This window comes from Corylus avellana, chromosome 8 (genome assembly GCF_965113065.1).
Source record: "Corylus avellana chromosome 8, dhCorAvel1.hap1.2, whole genome shotgun sequence".
In the NCBI taxonomy this organism is placed as follows: Eukaryota; Viridiplantae; Streptophyta; class Magnoliopsida; order Fagales; family Betulaceae; genus Corylus; species Corylus avellana.
Window position 1 is genome coordinate 20719098 of NC_142497.1, and position 23702 is coordinate 20742799.

At 35.2% G+C, this 23702-nt stretch overlaps 3 protein-coding genes across 3 annotated transcripts; 1 reads left to right on the top strand and 2 right to left on the bottom strand.

Annotated features, from left to right (window-relative positions):
- Positions 1–870: 870 nt before the first annotated feature.
- On the bottom strand, positions 871–6377 carry LOC132164527 (methylsterol monooxygenase 2-2). Its single transcript, XM_059575049.2, has 7 exons — positions 6128–6377; positions 4535–4672; positions 3375–3520; positions 3093–3212; positions 2777–2989; positions 2593–2673; positions 871–1281 (listed from the first exon to the last, which is right to left on the bottom strand). Exons 1-7 carry the CDS (start codon positions 6341–6343, stop codon positions 1200–1202), a joined length of 996 nt encoding a protein of 331 aa, XP_059431032.2. The 5' UTR covers positions 6344–6377; the 3' UTR covers positions 871–1199.
- A 7229-nt stretch (positions 6378–13606) lies between these two features.
- On the top strand, positions 13607–15972 carry LOC132169092 (zinc finger BED domain-containing protein RICESLEEPER 2-like). Its single transcript, XM_059580177.2, has 2 exons — positions 13607–15823; positions 15925–15972. Exons 1-2 carry the CDS (start codon positions 13607–13609, stop codon positions 15970–15972), a joined length of 2265 nt encoding a protein of 754 aa, XP_059436160.2.
- A 3740-nt stretch (positions 15973–19712) lies between these two features.
- LOC132164413 (uncharacterized) lies at positions 19713–23332 on the bottom strand. The gene is made up of 2 exons (XM_059574920.2): positions 22900–23332; positions 19713–20362 (listed from the first exon to the last, which is right to left on the bottom strand). The coding sequence occupies exons 1-2, from the start codon at positions 23231–23233 to the stop codon at positions 19827–19829; spliced, it is 870 nt and encodes a 289-aa protein (XP_059430903.1). The 5' UTR covers positions 23234–23332; the 3' UTR covers positions 19713–19826.
- Positions 23333–23702: the final 370 nt, after the last annotated feature.

Sequence of the window (23702 nt, forward strand, 5' to 3'; positions counted from 1 at the left end):
TGACTGTCAATTGTCAAATCACCACACGAGAGAGGAATCCCAACATTTATTTACTGTCAGTTGATGCTGGTTGCCTTTCTCTTTCTCCCTAAAAGGGGTGACTGGTTATCTAAATTTTTTCCTTTTTTTGGGAAGAGTCACTGACATGACTTTTGGTTATTTTTTTTAAAAAATGTCATTAAAAGAGAATCTTAATTATAAATATTAATTTAATATAATATTAATTAAATATTTTACATGTTTAAAAAAAATTAATTTTTTAAAAAATATTAAAATATTAATTAAATAATTAAATTTACTATTTCTTATCTGATTAAAAGCTTCTAAAATAAAAGAAAAGATTCCCTTGTGTTGTCACTTTTTAATTCAATAAAAGAAAAGAAATCCACTTCATGAAATCCAATTGAGATGGCTTTTGAAGAGGAGAATCAAAGGAATTTTTTTTTCTTTCATGCACAGAAACCTGGCCTCCAAAGCTTTCAGAACCACAAGACAAGCCATCTCGAAGCCATTTTGAAAATTCCATAAAATCCCAAATAATAGTAAATGGTATTTTTCATTGTTGTCAACATTGCAAATCTTAATGGAAATAAATTTAGATTAACCCTAAAAGGAAAGAACATTCCCACCATTGGTGGGGCTTTGATAAAAGAGAAATCATGGAAGCATTTTTCACAACCAAACCTAAAAAATACCTTAGAACCAATATTTCAACATTCGCGAATAGATATCGCGATTCAGATTTTATTATAATCGCAAGGTATAAACACAAAGAATGTGAGATTCTTATATTACCACCTTTGGCATTGAATCCACCCCACCTGAAAACAAAAATTAAAGAAATGACTAATAAATAAATAAGCTTTCACAATCTAGGAAGTCCATGGTAATGGCGATTAAGAAGATTCCATGATCCTACATCAAATTATTATAAAATGGGTCACTTCTGGAGCAATCTATGTGGAATTGGCGTCCGGCTAGAGAAAAGAGAAGGGAACAAAGAGAGCTACTTCACTCATGTATGTAAGCAATAGCAGGACAAAAAATGTCTAAGGAAAAGCTTTCCACTGATTCCACATAACTGCTCTGTAAACAGAAATCAAATACAAAAAGGTGGTCGCACACAAGATGAGGAATGGACAGAACGAGACCTCTAGGATGGCCTTAAATGAAAAAAGCAATGTCTTGACGTCCGGTAGTTACATTTGCTTGCCAACATCTTCAACTCCGGATTTCTTCATAGCTTTCAACTTTCTATAACCTTTATCGGTTCCAAATACCCTGAAAATTCATGGAGAAGATGCAAGACACGTGGTTAGCATACTTTCATCCTACGCTCCAGCTGTTTCTTACTATGACCCAAAAGATTTAAGCACCAAAAGCATGTTACAATTTAAATAGGATGTGTCAAAACCTGCTCCTCAATTTCTATTGGAAACCAAGTTGGAATCACAAAGGAAAACAGAAATAAAAATAAACCAGAACAAAGTAATGATGTAAGATGTTCAAAAATCATGTCACTGTTCAAGTTTTCTTTAGTTCCATGCAGACACATTTTTCATTTGTAGTCATTGTTAACATTAAAGAGAAATGACAGTAACAATAAGCAACATTTGCAGCATCAGATTCTGCGAAAGCAATGCACATAAAAGATATGTGAAGACACTCTTTATCATGCACCATGAAAACTGTGAGGGACTTAATAGACCATTAACATGGCTAATCCAAGATATGGCCAGCAGGTAAAATCACTTATTGAGTGACTTATTAGTGACGTAATCATATAGTATTTATAAATAAATTTATTGGAGAAAACAGATCTTGGACCACCATCTGCACGCGTCTTTTAGTGCATATGTCCAAAAAAATAAGGGTTGTATAAAACCATATTCGGTAGTCGGACAGGATTTAGGTCTTCTCTGCCAAAGAATTTAGGCCTTCTCTACGTTTGCACAACTCTATGACAACAAAACTTGGACTACCATTTTTACGTGTATTTGCATGCATATATGCAAACAAAGGTCTGTACAAAAACCACATTTGGTAGGCAGACACTATTTAGGCCTTCTCTCTCTCTCTCTCCCTCTCTCTGCACAAACTCATAGAACTAAAAATCTGATGCCACAGGCCATATTCCAGCCACAACAACTTATTTGGTAGCCAGACACTATTTAGGCCTTCTTTGACTCTCTACAACTCTGCACAACTCATAGAACTAAAAATCAGATGCCAAAGACCATACTCCAGCCACAACAACTTATAATTGCAAATATTTAGAAAAATCCACAGTTAGCAAAATGGTCAAGGACTGGGGTTCATGTAAATCATTATAACATGCTCCATGTGACATTTCTTCTTTTCCCCTCCTTTTTGCCCTCTTTTCTCTTTCCTACTGACTACAAATAAAAAGAATTAACTAAAGTAGACACAAGGTTGATTTTATATCGACAAACAAAAAACGAAAAAGACTTCAACATCAAATCCATCTACTTTCTACAATCTTGGCATAGAGACATAGAGATGGTATACAGTCTAACCAAACAATAGAAACATGCTAATGCTTTAAGCAGTATGTGGGGGAAAAAAACTTACATGTCCATGTAAGTAAAAGTTGAAGAGTAGTTGCCGGATTTGGTATAAAGCAAACGGTGGTGATAGTCATGAAAATCAGCTCTGGAAAATAATAAAACAACCACTTCAGAACAACGAGTAAAATATTGACACTAACCACATACACAATGCTAGGTGAACCAACAAGGAAAACTGACACACTTACCCCCCATACAAAGGCAAGAAGTTTGAAAGGCTCCATGGAAAATGGTAACCACAATGTGCCTCAACTGTCTCTATGACTCTTAGTACCATCCATAACCACAATGTCATCAGATGAGGCCCAGTGATCGCAGGACCAATAATGGTAGCAAAGCCAAGGAACAGTATCTCAGCAGGGTGAGCATATTCAGAAGTCAGTCCAAAAGGTGTAGCATATCTGTATGTGTTAACAAGCCCATAAGAGCACCCAAAAAAGTGGCTAGCAAAAAAGATTATTATAAAACTAAACACTTGATCAAGCACTTAAAGCTCACACTTACTCATGATGGACACTGTGGACATGCTTGTACAACCATTTGGTATGCAGAACCCGGTGTCCCCAATAGAATACAAAGTCCTCAAGGATGAAGTAGAATATTATCTGCGTTAAAACTACTTTCCTGCAGAACCAAAAAGCAAAATCTCGCTGACTATGCTTTAGACGAGGTGGAAATTTTACATGTCCATGGAAATATGGACGGAGCATTCATATATAATATTATTAGCATTTTGTATATATATCTGAGAAAAAAAGATTTAGTATATAAAGAACCTGAAAATACCAGGACGGCAATGGAAGACTACTGCGCATGCCCATAAATTTGAAGACAGGATATGAGACGATCATAACTGGAAGATTGACACCAAAATGATACAGCAGTAGGCGAGTAATACATTTCTCCTGAGCTGCTGGGCTGTTATTTTTTGTCTGCATAAGAAACACAAACAAGTAATGACCCCCAATGATATAAATTCAGAAAATAGACATAAAAACCAATAATGTTAATTACAAGTGAGAAAGATGAACGTATATATTATATATACTGAATTGGTAGCAGCTATAAGAAATTACAAATGGAAAATTTTGGCTCTACCATAGCAGAAGACAAATTGGAGCATTTTTTCCTTAAAGCCACTCTTTACGCATTAATTGTGTCTGTTTTGCCATCACTAACAAGCATTATCACATACCAAGGGGCAGTGTTGGTAAGAGCCTAAATATAAAATAAATAAATAAAACCCTTGTGCAAGTACCAACAAATGCAAAAAGCCCATTCCAGTGAAACATACAAACATACATAAATATACACTGTATGCAAGCACCAAAAAGTGACAAGATTATTTTCAATAGAGGGGTTACTCCTTATGATAAGACCCTAAATAGAAATCTACAACAGCTTGAAATTCCAGAGATAATGTTGAACTCTGGCTAAAACCAAGAGTGTAGGAAAAGGAAAAAGGATAGAAAAGGAAACAACTCATGCATACAATGTTGTGATCACTAACTAGTTATGCACCAAGGGAATGAAGAAGAAGCATCATAGAATTGATAAAAATAAAATTGTACTTGCAGAAAGCAATTACTCTCTCAGAAGACCTTTTAAATAGGATTGAAATAGAATTCTTGCCATGGTTGGAGCATGAGTTAGATCAGACAAGAGTGCCATTATAAAAGAGAAGCAAACATTGAAGTTTCATAACGATCTCCACAGAAGAAAAAGAATGTCAATAGCATCTATTGTCCAAATAAACACAGCCCAGCAGGGCAGCAAGCTATGTAATTAACAATTAATTGTGCACTGGAATACTTTGCTAGTGTCCGCTGCCATATACCACTGGCTCTGATGCTTAATAAGAGTATAAACTGGTCACCAATTCAGCTTGAAGAAGTAAAAAAATTTTGAACTACTTCAAGAATAATGGCACAGTAAAAGAGTTGAACCTGAATTTTGTATTTGCTCAGCCAACCTGCCCTCTCGAGAAATATAAAAGGAAGTCCGGAAAAGAAAAAGATACTTTCATGGAGAAAGAAACTTCCAAGACATGCCAGTTGAAAGTCACTGAAATGTGTGATCAGATACTGCATCATCAAAAGGAAATTCTACAAAGTTAAACAAATAGTACATAACAATTAAGACAATTCAGAGCGTGGAGAAACACAACTTAATGTTTGTAGCTTTAAAAATCATCATTGCACAAATCACATCAGTAAAATCAGACACAATTCCCTTTTTCCATTGGAAAATACTTAAAACGTATGCCGGCAGAATTAGTTCCATAGCCATTCATACTGATGAAGAAATGGTTCAACTTAAGACTATCTTCCTAATACCTTAACCCAAAAAACATACACACACACACACACACACACACACACACAACTTGAAAAGAAAGGGGAAGTACAAAGAATAATTTCATCATCCTTAAAGCCGATAGAATAAAATGGCACCCATGCAACTCACAGATTCTTGTGTCTAAGCCTCAGACCAAGTCCTCATAGGTCTGAGAAACAAAAAGAACGCATTTGGCATATTCAGAAAATTGTAACATCCAAGAAAGGCCAATATTTTGAATATTTTCATGCATTCTTCTAAGAAGGAACAAACATATGATTGATAATGTAATGATTTCCAGTCATATCATTTGATTAGAAACTACTTCTATGCCTAAAGGGACAAATGAGTTTGTGTGATCTAGTTCAGCTAAAGCCTATCAGGTTCGAATCTCTACTAGAGCTCAACAACCTAAATACCCAATCCCAAAAAAAAAAGAAAAAAAAAAAAAAGCAAAAGCAAACAACACATATTTCAATTTCAAATTCTGGGGTCGAAGAGATCTTCAGAACAGATTTCACAGTTCAAGAGCATCTGAATCGCGGGACCATAAATCCTCCATTATCAGGGTTCTTGATTCAACGAGTATCCATTTCTCTGTCCCAAAACAGATTTCACAGTTCAAGAGCATCTCAACCGTAGGATCATAAATCCCCCATTATCAGGGTTCTTGATTCTAGATTCTTCCATACAAGTATCCATTTCCCTGTTCCAAATACCATTAGGTACAGTAGTTCCCACCAAAATCTAAAAAAAATAAAAAAGAAAAAGAAAAACATTGCTTCACATCCAATCGACGCATTCTATGATTACCAGCGTTGACCTAAAAGGTATATATATACACTTTCAAATAAACCGCGCTCCCATTGTCACGATCCTTGACCAAACAAGGGCCCAGAGAAAAAAAGAGAAGCGAATGAGTAAAACCCATAAACCCAAATCGTGGAAAAGATGATTAGAATTTCCAAAAGCACTGCCAAAATCAAATCTTTACCTCACACACTTAACAAAACAAAAAATCAAGAAACCCCCATAATTGGACCTGCATTACTATACACAAAACACACATACAAGTTCCAAAACAAACAATGCCCCCACAAAGAAATAAATCTAGCTTAAGACTTAGACTATCAAATAGAACTAAAGACGAACAGAAAAAGCGACAAAAAAAAAATGTCACAGAAATGGTATAAAAGCAGTACCAGCCACCCAGATTCGATGATCGAAGCCATTGAAAGCCTGGTGACTAAAAACTTGATCTGCTTAACACAGAGCAATGCAAATATAATACTCACAGAGAGAGAGAGAGAGAATTTTTCAGTAAGGAAGCTATGGAGAAGAGAGGGGCAACCCACGAGAAGAGACAGACTGTCTAATGGAATCTGGGCCCTTGTTTGGTTTATATATATGTATAGCATAGAAAACGAAGATTGGGGTGGCAAAAGGAGAGGATCTGAATTCACGTCGTTGCTATCTATGTAGCGCTTGTGCCTATATATAATAAATGCACCCCAACCAATGAGCTGCACATCTTTTTGACCCCCACGTGGGGTCACTCCAAAAGACTATTTCTTTTTTATTCCCACCGAAAGATTAATTAAGCAAACCGAAACAAAAATGTTCACGTTTTTTAGGGTAATATTACTTTAATAGTCATGAATAATGATATAAAATATTTTCTCTCGTTATTAATTCATTACATTAAAATAAAGAAAAAAATTCACATACTCTCTCAAATACCTAATTAATAATGTCCCATCAAATTTTTAATTATGACAATGTCTTCTAAACTACTAAAGTATTGTCAATATCCTCCTTAATGATGAAACTATCCTTAATAAAATAAAATAAAAATTAAAAAAACTAAAACTTTAGAAAAAACATAAAACTAAAAAATATATATATAAAATCCAAGGGTTGGCTAATATATATATATATATATATAACCATTTTTATAAGAAAATAATTTTAAAAAAATTGATTATTTTTAATAAAATTGAACATTTTTATTTAAAAAATATATTTTTTATAAATTAAAAAAAAAAACTAAAAATTTTCGTTTTAAAAAATAATTTTTTTTAAAAAAAATCGTTTAAAAAAATAATTTTTTATTTTTTTCAAATTTATAGGAGTATTTTTGTCTGATTGAGAAATTTATAGGGCCATATTTATCTTTTTGTTAACTTTGGGGAGATATGGACAATATTTTGGCAGTTTTGGAGAAAATTATTATAATTGAAAGTTTGAAGGACATTGTCAATTAAGTGGTAGTTTGAAGGGCACGTGAACTTTACCCTAAAATAAAATTAAAATATTATTTTTAATATTATTTTACTAATTATCCAAATTATCTACCCATAAAAGAAATATTTTTGTTGACTAGATCTAACACGAGTTTGAGCAAGGGAGGACGGTTTCTTCCGGCGAGATTTTTGGGGTTATCATATTTTTTTTGAGGATTTTTCTCCAAATACGGTTGTTTGGGCACTTTATGATTTTGTCATGTAAATAGTATTAATAGATATGGTCGAAAATAGATATGGACAACTAGTAAATGTCCAAGGGCGACCATTTTTTCACTTGCTTGGTGGCAGATTATACGCACCCACCGGCAAGCAAATTTTGTACCACATGGTTTAGTTAAGGCCGCCGTTAAACACGTTATACGTAATATTTCACCAGAAGAAATAAACTACACGAAACCATATTATGTATGTACGGTGGCGGAGTCAGGATTTCAGTTTAGGTGGTTAAGATTTTATTTTTTCGTGAATAAAAAAATAAATTTAAAGAGAATATAACTAATGCAGTAAATAAATAATTCAACAATGTTGTATTTCAACCAATTAGCATATTAACCATACAAGTTTAAAACGACGCAATGTTTTTCCAACTTGTGTTTCTAAAAGATCATGTTTAACTCGTTGAAAATGTCTAGATTTTTTTTTTTTTTCTTAAGGAAGGGTTTACTTACAAATTTACTTAATCTACCTCGACTCAAGCTCATTTGAAATTTAATTGGAGTTCAATAGAATATTGTTATTCTCCGTAATATCAAGTAACTATAATTATATATTTCATATAATTAAAATGTGTAACAAATTATATATATATATATATATATATATATATATATAATTAATTAATTAATTTAAAAGAGATATAAATATAAAAGCTTAATTAATGTAAAATTTTAATTACATACCCCTCTCCCGCTTCTTTAACAAAAGACAAAGACAAAAAAAAAAAAAAAAAAAGAAAAAAAAAAAGGAAGGTAAAGTTTTAGACTTAAGTCCCATCATCCCATACTCCCAAGTCCTATCCGTAAACCAAGGCGATGCTTTCAGATGCGTCCCATCCTTGGTTTTTATTTTTATTTTTTTGAGCTATATTTGTCAAAGATAAATACATCTATGGTCATCAACTCATCTTCAACCTGGTGACCTGGTTCGACCTAACTAAGAAACCACATGAAATGGTAACAGAACGTAGGCGTTATTCATAGGCCTGTAAATGAGCCGACACACTCGACAGATCGCTCGATACCCGCTCGACTTAGCTCGACCCGAGTTCGAGCTCGACACTGTATTAGCTCGCTCGTTACTGCTGAAACTCGCTCGATTAGCTAGTGACACATGCCCGACTCGCTCGAGTAAGCTCGATGGGGGCTCGTGAGTTCGACTCGTTTAAGTCGAGATCGCCCGGCTCGCCCGTGCTCGTTAAGGGATCGTGAGCTCGAATCGTTTAACTCGATAATCGCCCGGCTCGCCCGAACTCGTTAAGGGATCGTGAGCTTGACTCGTGTAGCTCGAGAATTACCCGGCTCGCCCGACTTGTTTAGGGCTCGTGAGCTCGACCCGTTTTGTCATCCGACCCGACCCGACCCGACCCGACCCACACGACAATGTAACTAACAAAATAATTAAACATGTTATTAATCAATAATAATCATAACTTCAATATGTATACAATTAACTAATTAAGATGTAAGGCTATAGTGTAACTAATATTATATGGACTATGTTATTATTTATAGCCTTATAGGTTTAATGTCCATTGCCCAATTCCAAAATAATAATAATAATAATAATAATAATAATAATAATCATATGTTCAATGTGTGTACAATTAACTAATTAAGAGATAAGGCTATAGTATAAGTGTATAACTAACATTGTATATAGTATAGACTATGTTATTATTTATAGGTTATTTATAGGTTTAATGTCCAATGTCCAATTAATTAGTTAAAAATAATAATAATAATTATCATCTCATAGGTTCAATTAATGTGTGTACAATTAATTTGATTAAGATCAAGGGTATAGTATAAGTATATAACTAAGTTAGTGTAGAGTATAGACTATATTATTATTTATAGGTTTAATGTCCAATGTCTAATTCATAAGTTAATAATAATAATAATAATCATATTAATGTGTGTACATAGCCTAGGTTCAATTAAGATCAAGGGTTACAAGGGTATAGTATAATATTCATAATCATATTCATAATAATCAATTAATCATATTAATAATAATAATAATCATATTAATGTGTGTACATAGCCTAGGTTCAATTAAGATCAAGGGTTACAAGGGTGAAGGGTATAGTATAATAATAATAATCATATTCATAATAATCAATTAATCATATTAATAATAATAATAATCATATTAATGTGTGTACATAGCCTAGGTTCAATTAAGATCAAGGGTTACAAGGGTATAGTATAATAATAATAATCATATTAATGTGTGTACATAGCCTAGGTTCAATTAAGATCAAGGGTTACAAGGGTATAGTATAATATTCATAATCATATTCATAATAATCAATTAATCATATTAATAATAATAATAATCATATTAATGTGTGTACATAGCCTAGGTTCAATTAAGATCAAGGGTTACAAGGGTATAGTATAATAATCAATTAATCATATTAATAATATTAATAATCATATTAATCTCAAGATTCTCAACCGTTTAGTATTAATAATAATAATTAGTATTAATAATAATAATAAATTAATAATCTCAACTCTCAAGATTCTCAACCGTTTAGTATTAATAATAATGACTTAATTAGTATTAATAATAATAATAATTTCAACTCTCAAGAATCTCATTATCTCAACCGTTTAGTATTAATAATTTAAATGACTTAATTAGTATTAATAATAATAATAATCTCAACTATTGAGAAACTCAACCGTTAGGCGTTAGGTAAATTAGTATTAAATTATTAATGATAAGAATAACTATGTAGTACTACACTACTATGCACACACGGTTTCTTTAACACTGTAGTTAATTGAACGGTTAAGATTTAATTTATATAAATTTGTATTTAATTTTAACGGTTTAGATGATTTATTGGATAACTAAAGAGACGAGCTCACCTGAAATTACCCACACTAGATTTTTATGATTATTTGAATTTTTGAAATTTTAGATATTTAATCATAGCCGTCCGATTCAATGTGATTTAATTTGAGCCGTTGGATTTAGTTAATGGAATACAGCTGTAATCCATTACGAAGGTGAGAGTTATATAGTGTTGCACATAACACTATAAGCCCACTAATCTAACGGCTTTGATTGAATGATAAAATAATGATTAACATAAATGGTCAAGATTATTTATTGGGTAATGTATCAAACCGGTTTCACCAACACACACACGCGGACGATACACTCACTCTCGAAATCTCCCCCACGCACGCACGGTCTACGGGTCTGACAACATTTATGAGAGTCTTGGTTTGCACGCAATGGACGACAGCCGTCCAATTGTTTTTGATTTAATTTCAGCCATTGGATGATTGTAGTGGACGCCAGCTGTTGGCCATTTCTCGCGTGGGATTTATTGGGTGCATCCAAATTTTCGTAAGCTTCCCCTGGATGAGATGATCGAACGACTTAAAACCCCCCATCGCACTCGAGGAATTCATCAACGGTTGTAATCTCGCACGCACGCACGGTCATCGAGACTGACAGTGTACCAGTCGTCTCGGTATGACCACAAGCCATCTCAGCCATCCAAAATTTTTGATGAAATATTGGCCGTTGGATGGGTTTAATGGAAGCCAGCTATAATCAACTTAATTGTGTGGGAATTATATGGTGTATCGCAAGCTCCGTAGGCATGGCATGAGTGCTTTGATCTAACGAGTGAAATAAAATCTTGATGATTTTTATAGAATCGACGGACTGTACTAAATAAGCACACCAGATCCAAATACAAACGGTAGCATGTGAATAATTTTTTGGTAAACTAAAGGTCTCGACACGTGGCACGCCCAAATCGAATTAAATAATTCTCTCTCCAAATCCAGCCGTTCATTTATTAAAATTTTTGATATTTTCGCAAATCTAACGGCTGGGATGTTGGGATTGAAACGGAGCGTTTCTAAAATCTAAACAAAACTAGAAACCACTAAGACACTAACCATTATTCATTAACCAGTCAAACACTCAAACTTCAAAGTTCAAACCATCAGTTTCGCAAGTCGCAGCCTCGAGTCCTCAACAGTCGACCCTCGTCACTCTCGTCTCTCACAGTCTCACTGACTCACCCAGTCACGCTCGTCGCTCTCCCTCTCTATCTCTCTCTTCATTCCAGTCTTTCCAGACTTCGAGAGTTCGAGTTACCAGTTTAGTTACCACTACGAGTCTACGGCAATACCAGAGAGTTGTTTCTGGTTTGACGGACTGGTTTTAGGGCTAGGTTACTAGGGTGATGGCGAGAGAGATGATCCATTGAATGCAGCCTGCTGTGAGCATTCAATGCATCTCCCATCATCGTTGGGGAGTTGAATGCACGCATTCAATCCTTCTCAACCCCCTCCCAACAACCCGTTCCTTTCAGATTCTCAATCGAGCCGTTGATGGATCATCTGATATTGATCTAATGGCGTTCTAAGCAGTCGTACTAGTTTTGTGAGAGAAACTCTCTTCAGATATCGCGTGACTCAAACCAGAAGAGGATACTAATTTTTCTCCTATACCGTCTAATCTCGCAGCCGAATCCCCCCTTTTTTTTGTGTTCTTTCAATTTTTAATTTCTGTAAGTCTATTCATTCAACTGTTTGGTGACATTTTCAATTTTTCAGGTTATCTTCTCCAAGCCCTAGCTCATACCGACGGCAGAGACAAACATGATGGCTCTTGATCTGACTGTGACAGAAATGGCAATTGAGTATTGGGCTTTCTGTCATCATAGGTTTATTTTTTTATTCATTCCCAAGTCCCAACCCGGCAACCCCCCCCCCCCCAATCGCCCTTTTATACTCCGATATGAACCTATGATGCCTGCAAGTCACTCTGGTTGTTTAGTTGAATAACTTTGAACTTGTTTGCTCTGGCTTCTTGCTAAGTGCTAACAAGAGAAAAAGTTCTGACTTCTGAGAATCTGAAGAGCCTCTCTTAGTCTCTTCAGACTTCTGCAGTTCTGCATTTAAGTTATGTAACTTATGTTTTTCTCCTGAACCCTAGTTCCTAACTAGTTAAATTTTGGCAAGTTTTTTTTTATTTATTCCGTTTATTATGTTTTGGCTGTTTCAAAATTTGTATTTGGTAAACTAATGTTTCTAATATCTTAATTTCAGGGAGGAAGGTCTATCGAATTTGCAAGTTACAATCCGAATTGGATTTTGGAAATTGCTTGAGCCGTGAGGTTTTTAAAAAAACTTGCTATGTTAAATTTTTCTGTTTTCTGTTTATGGTTTGAACAACTATGGATACAAATGCATTCTGTTTTCTGTTTAGGGTTAGAAGTTAGAACAACTATTTCAACTTATTTTTTCTGTTTTCTGTTTAGGGTTTGAACAACTTTGAATTATGGTTTGAATTCTGTTTAGGGTTAGAACAACTATTTCAACTTATTTTTTCTGTTTTCTGTTTATGGTTTGAATGTCTATGGATACAAATGCATTATGTTTTCTGTTTAGGGTTAGAAGTTAGAACAACTATTTCCAACTTATTTTTTCTGTTTTCTGTTTAGGGTTTGAACAACTTTGAATTATGGTTTGAATTCTGTTTAGGGTTAGAACAACTATTTCAACTTATTTTTTCTGTTTTCTGTTTATGGTTTGAATGTCTATGGATACAAATGCATTATGTTTTCTGTTTAGGGTTAGAAGTTAGAACAACTATTTCCAACTTATTTTTTCTGTTTTCTGTTTAGGGTTTGAACAACTTTGAATTATGGTTTGAATTCTGTTTAGGGTTAGAACAACTATTTCCAACTTATCTTTTCTGTTTTCTGTTTAGGGTTTGAACAACTATGGATACAAATGCATTCTGTTTTCTGTTTAGGGTTAGAAGTTAGAACAACTATTTCCAACTTATCTTTTCTGTTTTCTGTTTAGGGTTTGAACAACTATGGATACAAATGCATTCTGTTTTCTGTTTAGGGTTAGAACTTAGAACAACTATTTCCAACTTATCTTTTCTGTTTTCTGTTTAGGGTTTGAACAACTATGGATACAAATGCATTCTGTTTTCTGTTTAGGGTTAGAACTTAGAACAACTATTTCCAACTTATCTTTTCTGTTTTCTGTTTAGGGTTTGAACAACTTTGAATTATGGTTTGAATTCTGTTTAGGGTTAGAACAACTAAATTTGAACATAGAAAGGTTGAAGTTGCTCATCAATTAAATTTTTTAATTAACAGTTATGGAGATTACGAGTCAGTCTATGGAATTGGAAGGTATTGAAGTTGATGTACTTGATGATACACGTACTGTGATCCCTACACCTGTATCTGTTGAGTCTGGTAGCACTGAAAATAACCCAAGCCAACCTATTAACACTGGTTGTCCTGCTGTTGTTGGTGATGGGGCTGGGGCTGGTGATGGGGCTGGGGCTGCGGCTGCGGCTGCGGCTGGGGATGGGGGCCAAGGGGCTGGGGATGGGGATGGGGATGGAAGTGGCCTGAGTGAGAATGGACAATATCAAAAGAGGGAAAGGCAAAAGACTTCCAAAATCTGGAATGACTTTGTTTCAGTTACAATAGGGGGGGTTAAAAAATCACAATGCAATTGGTGTAAGAGATTGTTTGCTGTTGGAAAATCTAGTACTACCTCAACCCTAAATAGGCATTTGACTTCATGTGTAAGATATGTTGAGTTTAGTAGTTCAAAAAAGCAAAGTACTTTGTCATTTGAGCCTAGCAGTGAGAATGATGTTGTGGGAAGTTTGACAAGTTTTAGTTACAAAGAGAGTAGGGTTAGGGAACTTGCTTCTCATATGGTGCTACTTCACGAGTACCCTTTTAATATGATGGAGCATGAACTTTTTAATAAGTTCATGAGGGCCTGCACACCCCACTGGAAAAAAATAAGCCGTGCAACCGTTAGGAATGATTGCATTACCACTTACCAAAATGAAAAAAGGAAGCTGAGAACACTTTTGAAATTGGTTGACAAGGTGAACATCACCACCGATATGTGGACCTCTTGTCAAAGAGTGTCATATATGGTGGTGACTTGCCATTTTGTGGATTCAACTTGGTGCCTCCAAAAAAGAATTTTAAATTTTTGCAATGTACCTCCTCCACATTCTGGTGTTGTGATTGCTGATGCATTAAGGGATTGTTTTTCTGATTGGGGGATAGAGGATAAAATTCATACCATTACTGTTGATAATGCTTCAGCTAATGATTCTGCAATTAGAATTATAAAAGATGATTTTGAGTTGAAGAATGCTTTGTTGGTTGGGGGTAGGTTGTTTCATGTTAGGTGTTGTGCACACATTACAAACTTGTTGGTGCAATCTGGGCTTGCTGAAATTAGGGGTATTATAGATGATGTTAGGCAGGGGATAAAATATATTGTGGCATCTGAAAGTAGGTTGAATGTGTTTAGTGAGATAGCAAAGAGATTGCATTTACCCTGTAAGAAGCTGATTTTAGATGTCCCGACACGTTGGAACAGCACCTATTTGATGTTGGACACTGCAATTAAGTTTAAAGAAGTGTTCCCTAGGTACCATAGAGTTGAGCAAGCATTTCAGTGGGTTGTAACTCCAGAACAGTGGGAAATGGTGGGTAATGTGAACCAGGTTTTGTCAGTTTTCAATGATGTAACCAATGTTGTTTCTGGTAGTGAGTACCCTACTGCAAATCTGTATTTACCTGAGGTTTGGAGGATGAAAGAAGTTTTGATGATCAAGTGTGATGATAGGAATGAGTACATGAGGTCAATGGCAAGTAGGATGATTGACAAATTTGATAAGTATTGGGGTGATAGCAATTTGTTGATGTCCATTGCTGCTGTCTTGGATCCTAGATACAAGATGAAGTTGATCAATTTTTGTTTCCCTATCATCTATCCTTTGACCGAAGCTTGTAGTCACATTAAAAATGTGTTGGCAGTTCTGAAAGAGTTATTTGAGTCATATGTTTCTGCCCATACGGCTTGTATATTGCAAGAAACTGCCCAACTTGCCCAAGTAAATGTTCCTTCTTGTTCTTCCTCAAGTGCAATTGTTGGAGATGTGGTGTCCCAAATTTCTGAAGGTCGATCAAGGTTTGCTGACCATATAAGAAGTAGTGACATCATCCGGCCCATTAAAACAGATTTGGATGTTTATCTTGAAGAGGATGTTTACATTTGTGGTAGGAATGAGAATGGAGTATATATGGAAACAAATTTTGATGCTTTGGCATGGTGGAAATGTAATGCCTTGAAGTACCGTATATTGTCTAGAATGGCAAAGGATATCTTGGCTGTTCCCATAAGTACAGTTGCTTCTGAATCCTCCTTCAGTGCTGGTGGTAGGGTTATTGAACCTCATAGAGCATCATTATCCCCTGACACTGTTCAGATGCTCTTATGTGGTTCAGATTGGGTGAGAGCACTTCATGGCATCAAGAGAAAATCTGCTAGTGATGTAAGTTTTGTTTCCAATTTATGTATTTAGACTATTTAGAGTTTTACTAAATTTTATTTATGTATGAATTCGCCATATTAAATTTGTGTTTGTTTTTGTAGAAATTTGTTGAAGTGGAGTTGCCTACAACTACAACTTCAACTACCTGAATGTGATGTGATGCAGAATTTCAGACAGGGGAGTGTATTACTATTACAATTTACAATCTATTCCAGTCCTTTACTTCTTTAAGTCTGTAATTTGAACACTTCATTTTTGGTTTCAGTCTCCATTTGCTTATTAAGTCTGTATTTTGATAACTATGTTTTATTTTGAATTGTTTGGATTCGGTCTCCCTTTGCTTATTAAGTCTGTATTTTGTTAACTATGTTTTATTTTGAAATGTTTAAGTGCCAATGTGCCATATTGTACTTTTGTTGGAAACTCTCTTGATCATTTGAGCATGTTGAGGTAATATCTTTCTTCCTTGTTCATTTAATTGTTTTCATTTTGCAGCAAAAATTTTATTTGAAAATTTGATTATTTGGACCTCCCTTGACTCGTTTATTAAAGGTCAAAGACTTTGTGTCTTTGACTAACTAGATGCAAGGGAGTAAAAATTTGCTAACAATATTTTTGGTTTGTTTGTGTTTGCAGTGATTATTCATTCATTGGCTCCTTGTCTCCGCTTTTAAGAAACTTCGTTAAAAGCTGCCACATTTGCATATGATTGTTACTACTACTAGTTTGGTATTTTTAAGTTGTTGCATTTTATATACCTGAAAATATCTAAAAAATGTGCTTATAAATATCATATTTATTTCTTTATGCTACTGAGTTGTGATTAGTTGGATAGACATCATACACTGGTTTATGCAATTATGCAATTATGCTTATGATTCTGTGGTTGCTATCTGTTGAGAATAGTTGTGATGTACTCGTTTATAAGGCCCTAAACAGAAATAAACAGAAAAATTAGTTGAAATATTTCTGTTTATTTCTGTTTATGATTCTGTGGTTGCTATCTGTTGAGATTAGTTGTGGCTTGTCACTTGTGACTCAATTTCTAATTTGTTTTATGCTGCTGCTATCTGTTGAGATTACTTGTTTTTTTCAATTTGAAGTTTGATTTGTAAGGCCCTAATATAATTGTCTAAGCTTGTAATTTTAGGTGTTTTTAATTTCTGCTTTAATGCTATTGTAATTTTTAAGTTATATTTGTCCTGAATTTTACATTGGTGCTATTTGACAATTTGTCTTGGATAACTTGTTATAGATTTACCAGTGAATCTTACCTGATTTGTAATTGGCATTTGGAATTACCTGATTTGTAATTGGCAGTTGGAATTAACTTGGAAAATTACCTGATGCACTGGTTTATGTTACTGCTTCTGCTATATGTTTGTGGCTTGTGACTCAATTTCTAATTTGTTTTATGCTGCTGCTATCTGTTGAGATTACTTGTTTTTTTTTCAATTTGAAGTTGTTTGATTTGTAAGCCCCGAATATAATTGTCTAAGCTTGTAATTTTAGGTGTTTTTAATTTCTGCTTTAATGCTATTGTAATTTCTAAGTTATATTTGTCCTGAATTTTACATTGGTACTAGTTGACAATTTGTCTTGGATATAACTTGTTATAGACTTATAGTGAATCTTACCTGATTTGTAATTGGCAGTTGGAATTAACTTGGAAAATTACCTGATGCACTGGTTTATGTTACTGCTTCTGCTATATGTTTTTGTCTTGTGACTCAATATCTAATTTGTTTTATGCTGCTGCTATCTATTGGGATTACTTGTTTTCTTCAATTTTAAGTTGCTAGATTTGTAAGGCCCTAATATAATTGTCTAAGCTTGTAATTTTAGGTGTTTTTAATTTCTGCTTTAATGCTATTGTAATTTGTAAGTTATATTTGTCCTGAATTTTACATTGGTACTATTTTACCTGGATTGCAGTGTGGGTGTGGGTCACGGCCAGGCTGGTCAGTGTAAACTGCAAGTGGAACACATCACACATACTGTTTCCTGATATCCTCATTTTCCATTGTTTAATTTTTATGTGCATTTACTCATCTCAGTTTTGAATACTTACTAATTACTCCAATCTTAAGTGATAAAACTCCCTTGACATCTTGCAAGGGAGTTAAAAACATCTAACCATTTTTTTTCTTCATTGAATGCAGTGTGGACAGTGGACTGGTGTGGATAGTTGGTGGCCAGGATGAAGAGTAGTCTCTTTAGATGAATTTTTGCTTTTGGTCATTTGACTCATTTCAGTCATTTATAATTTTTTCATTTTGATTTGTAATTCTTCTATTTGTAGATTAATTGGTTTTCTTCAATTTAAAGTTGCTTGATTTGTAAGGCCCTAATATAATTGTCTAAGCTTGTAATTTTAGGTGTTTTTAATTTCTGCTTTAATGCTATTGTAATTTGTAAGTTATATTTGTCCTAAATTTTGCATTGATACTATTTGACAATTTGTCTTGGATATAACTTGTTAAGTTGTTATAGTGAATCTTACCTGATTTGTAATTGGCATTTTGGAATTACCTGATTTGTAATTGGCAGTTGGAATTAACTTAGAAAATTTAAGTCTGTAAATGTGTTTTAATACAATTCTTAATTGTAGTAACGAGCCTTAAACGGGCCGAGCTACCCGTTTAAGGCTCAAAAGGCTTTCTAAACGAGCTCGAGTTCAGGCTCGGGCTCGATTTGCCATCATCAAATTTATGTCTCTATCTCGAGCTCGAGCCGAGTCGAGCTAATCGAGGGCTCGACTCGGCTCGCATATTCCCATTACCGATCCCGAGTGCGATCCCGAGCGTGCCAAATACCCTAACGAGTCGGTCTTGAGCCGGGGTTTACAAGCTCGGCTCGAGCTCGAGATCGGCTCGATTCTAGGTCTGATTAAATGAGCCGGTCCGAGTTTGCCAAAGCTCGGACCGGCTCGGCTCATTTACAGGCCTAGTTATTCATGAAGCTGGAGGGTGGGCAATTAGGACTTTCAAAGATATTCTTCTAGGAATAGAGGAAATTTTTTTATCAACTTTGTCTTTTAATTTTATCCCGACACTTTTAAGCCACTGGCCCACTGCTGATGCTGCGCCATACACGAATCTTCCTGACAGTTCAGGAGACATAAAATTGACAGGAACCCAACTTTTCTTCCCGAATTTGTTCTGTCTTCATCTTCTAGTGGAAAATCCTCCACAATGGACTATAAGAGCTGGCGAATAAATAGAGGTAAACTAAATTACCATGAATTCTCTGGAAAATTAAAAAAACTAACGGCGCCGCTCGAAAATGCTAATCTATTAAAAAGATGTTGGTGTTTTTTTTTTTTTTTAATTATTATATATATATATATATAAAGAAGACGCATCATTTTTCAAGGATTGAACATTTGGCACAACTGTCGGTGCAAGTTGTGTCAGCAGTCAGTCCTGTAGTAACTCTTATGGTGAGTAATGCTACGAGTATATTTTGTGTCACTTTTATATTCTTTTAAGAATGATGTGACTCTTAAAATCATCATTAAATTTGTAATTAATCATTATTATATTTTAATCAAATGGTAGTTTTAAAAGCTAACTCATTTTTTTAGAAATACAAAAGTGACACGAGTGACTAATAGAATTACTCTCTTCTCGCACACACAACGTAAAATCAAAGGCATTTTTATCAACCATGTTTCCCTCAACTTCTTTACTTACTACCTTTTGGTCAAATATTTGCATAGCGGTCCTTTTTTTGTGAGACAAATTTAGAGCATACCATCTTCTAAATGCTTAATCTTAGATCATCCAAGAAACAACTCTCGAGAAAAAAAAAAAACACCAACGGATCATGTAAATAACTTATCAATTATAATGCACATGAATATTAAATACCAAAAGGCACAAGAATCTTGAGCAAACATTGATTCAGCATAAAACATCTGAACAGAGATTGAAAAGGAGTAACTTACAGCCAAAAGTCTTATTATGAGGCTAGGTAAATATTATCCTCATTTATTGATGACCTAGTTTGTTCTTGGCGTGGCCCACTCGACTCTAAGTATTAAACTGTCATAACCATACCCATTGAGTTTGTTGATGGCTCTCTGAGCATCTTCTCTGTTCACAAAGTTGACAAAACCAAATCCCCTACTCATGCCAGTCTTTTGATCAACAGCAACATAAACACGGCTTACAGCACCAAAAGGCCGGAAGAGCTCAAGCAAGTCAGGCTCCCGTGTATCCTCTGAAAGGTTGGTGACCCTAACAGAGTTTTCATCATTCCTGCGTCTCATATCAGATCCGGTGGTCCTTTCTGCCCCTGCTCTCATGCCTGGAGGAACATATGTTCCCTTGCTTGGCCCAGAAGCAGCAGCTCCGGCTTCTGATGCAGTAGGCTTATCAACAAATCCCTCAGACGGTTGGGCAAGATCCTTGTAAGGGCATCTTGAAGTCCAGTGGTCACCTTTCTTACCACAAGTTCTGCAAAGCATGAGGGTAGCACCTCCTTTCCCAAGTTGAGCCAAGTCTCCTCCAACCTTTTGCTCTTCTTGTTTACTACCTGTTCGCAGTTTCAAAGTTGTCAATAGACTTGACAAAAACCTTATCCATTTAATTAAGAATGGATAAAAAAAATCTTAAGAACAACATTTCATCAATAACAAAACTTAAGGCATATAGGGCAATAAGAAAGATTAAAGTTGATGAACCCAAAAGAAATAACAATAACAACAATAGTAATATATTAACAGGGAAAAATACTTGCCCAGTTTGGACTACTTGAGCAATATAATATACTTATTCATACCCACATCAGGTTGTGCCCAAAAACAAATAGCTTATACATTTTGAAGTGTAAATGTGGCATACAACAAATTGTTTCTAAATACACTTGGTGTACACAGTGCACTAGCGATCAATATTAAATTCATCATGTACATTTGTGTACTAATAGCACCATTGTTAGAATAATCTCTAAACCTTTAAGCAAAATGGCAGGTTGTTCAACATACTAAAGGACACATGATCGTAGCTGAGCCATACCCAATTGAATGCAATAGACAAGGAAATCTCAAGGAAAACCATAAACTAGACCCATTTGAATAAAAATAGAAAACCATAAACTAGACCCATTTGAATAAAAATATCTTGTAGAGGTTAAATTTGAATTACAAACCTTTCAGCATATCTCTTTAGAGTGGATTCAACTAGCTTATTGACAGTCATTCACTTACAGATATAAAAACCCATATGTTGTATACAACTCAGTCATCCAAAAGTAGTTTAATGAGTCAAGATTGCAAACTTCTTCCTCTCTCTTCTTATTTCTCTTCTGACGCACTCTACTTTATTTTCTCTGTTATTACTAACTGTTTTGCTCTCTAAACAACAGTTCTAATAATCGTGTAAACAGCCCCATATATCCCCAATTCTGCTTCTGAACTCTATTTTGTAGTGAACCCTAAGTACTCATAAGATCCTTCTCTCACTAAAGATTAGTAATCATGTTTCAGAAGTTTGTAACAATAAACTTTCCTAGATGCTACTAATTGTATGTGATGGCCTAGACCTACACAAGAACGAATAGAGAAGTATGCCATGAGCTTATGTGTTGACCAACAAAAGAAAAAGGAAAAAATGTGACAAAGACCATAGAAAACTTGAGCTTAAGGCATTAGGCAGTTGAATCTGACAATGGTTTACAATATATTGGACATTCAAATGAAGAAACTGAAGCAATATGTAACAAGATAATGTAAAATAGTAAATGTCACACCAGATTTTTCTTAGACAAGAAAATCTTACACCCAAATTTTAGTGCAGCAAAGGAATCATTGAAATTCCCAATACAGTCAAATCTTATGGTTTGTCATTGCAACAACAGATGAAACACAACCATCAGTAAAGTGCATCAGCATGGTCCCAATGTGGCATAAAACAAAGCTTTAAAATCAAATAACTATAAAAATAAATGACAGATTCAACACTCAAGATGCTCTATTCATTCTGAATCCAATCTAACACCTATACATTCAACTTGACAATGATATAATTTTTTCAGCCATTTGGTTGAGCGGAAAAGCAGTGAAACTAACCTTGTAGTTTGCTCATGAACACAAAGTGCGGAAAATTAATTGTGGGAAATAAATAAGGCATTTAGTTTGCTTATGAAAACAAAATAAAGAATTGTGGTTTCTTCTTTTATTTTTGGGATACCAATTTTGGATAACTAGATTAGACTTCCCAGCTAGCTTCATATGTACATTTTGACAAATATTAGCTAAGGTAGAGAACAATCAAAAAGATGATTGGCCACTTTCACCAGCAATGCACTTCATCCCCTCTACCAAAAAAAATCCTCCGACAAAACTACCAAGAAATCATATTTAGGAAATCATAACAAAAAAAAAAGAAGTGGAGCTCCATTTTGAACTAAACGGCTCCATTAAAAACTGGAAAGAATGAGGGAAAGGAAAGGAAAATGCTTCCTAATGTGCTTTTACATTTACATTTCCTACGCATTTTACTCTCCTTTCCCCCATTCTCGCCAAGAGCAAAACAAGGAAATTTTTTCCCCTGACATGTATACAAACAAGGAATAAAAGAGCCAGTACTGGAGCTCCATCTGTTATGAAAAATAACAATCCCACTTGAAACACTCCCAGCCAAATATTTCCGGAGAGTTAACCAACCCCATCAATTTGGAGTCTCAAAGAACTTCACCCTGATAATATTGTCCAAAAAACAAAAACTTCTGTCCACCAAAACAAACAGAACCTAAGAAAATTCCACATAATTTTCCCTAAAAGACTAAAGCAAAAGTCATAACTTTGTAATTCACCCACCTTCAAATGAAATTCTCCTTTTCCAGAAACTCTATTAACTTCGCCTAAGCAGTTCCATAACAAAATTCTGTAAGCAATTCACCAACCCCTCAATCTTCTATCAAAGCTTCTCATATTTAACACTAATTCACTATCCACACAAACATACCCTAGAGCACAAAAAATCAAACATATAAAATAAACCACTTCCAGAAAAGCGTGCACACGTGTATGTGTCCGCGTGAGAGAGAGAGAGAGAGAGAGAGAGAGAGACCTGGAGCTCTAGGGCGCTCGAGGAGGATCTCCTCGGTGGAGACCATGGTGAGGCGGCTACCGACGTCCTCGTGGACGGCGTCGCCGAACTTGGGCCAGGAGCGACGCTCGATGGCGCGCTTGCTGAGGCGCGCGTTGGCGAGTTTGCGCGTGCGCGTGGTTGTGGTGATCTTGACCTTGTTGCCCTCGTCGTTGAACCTGTACTCCACCACCTTCTTGATCCCGTTCTCGTCTGGCCCGATCACCTGCCTCGGCGGCAGCAGGAAGTCCAGGTCCTCCGCGTCGTCCTCCTCTAGCTCCCCCCACCGGAGCTTTGTTTGCTGCGCCGGAGCCATGACCTTCGATTGAGAGAGAGTGTGTGTGTGAGAGAGAGAGAGAGAGAGACAGAGAGTTAGAGATTTGGGGCTGGAGCTAGCTAGGGTTTCTTTGAGCTATGGGACTGCAAATTTGCAGACGTGGTGGAATACTATTGGCTGTAGTTGATCAAGAGGCTGTGACGGTCACACCGGATAAATTACGTTTGGGCCTATTGCCAGTTTGGGCTGAATATGGCTTTAGCTTAAGGCCCAAAATTTAAGGGAAATTATACTTGAAAAATGCTAAGGTTGTGTTTGGCAAAGGGCAGGACTGGACCGGACCTAAAAACTCAAAAAATTCTTCCCAAAATCAACCCTAATATTCTTACTTTTTATATCACATCAATTATTTTTTATTACTATTCAAATAAAAAAATCACTACAAAACAATATATATATTCACTTTTTTATACAAAACATTCTTACTTTTTTCTCTCATATCAATCAA

Excerpts from the sequence above, each read along its gene's own strand:
- LOC132164527 (XM_059575049.2), bottom strand. The coding sequence starts at position 6,343 with ATGCTATACATATATATAAACCAAACAAGGGCCCAGATTCCATTAGAC. Across the intron at positions 3,521-4,534 it reads TGAGCAAATACAAAATTCAG|ACAAAAAATAACAGCCCAGC; the intron begins GTTCAACTCTTT and ends TTTCTTATGCAG. Across the intron at positions 2,990-3,092 it reads GTCCACAGTGTCCATCATGA|ATATGCTACACCTTTTGGAC; the intron begins GTAAGTGTGAGC and ends TAACACATACAG.
- LOC132169092 (XM_059580177.2), top strand. The coding sequence starts at position 13,607 with ATGGAGATTACGAGTCAGTCTATGGAATTGGAAGGTATTGAAGTTGAT. Across the intron at positions 15,824-15,924 it reads AGAGAAAATCTGCTAGTGAT|AAATTTGTTGAAGTGGAGTT; the intron begins GTAAGTTTTGTT and ends TTGTTTTTGTAG.
- LOC132164413 (XM_059574920.2), bottom strand. The coding sequence starts at position 23,233 with ATGGCTCCGGCGCAGCAAACAAAGCTCCGGTGGGGGGAGCTAGAGGAG. Across the intron at positions 20,363-22,899 it reads CGAGCGCCCTAGAGCTCCAG|GTAGTAAACAAGAAGAGCAA; the intron begins GTCTCTCTCTCT and ends AACTGCGAACAG.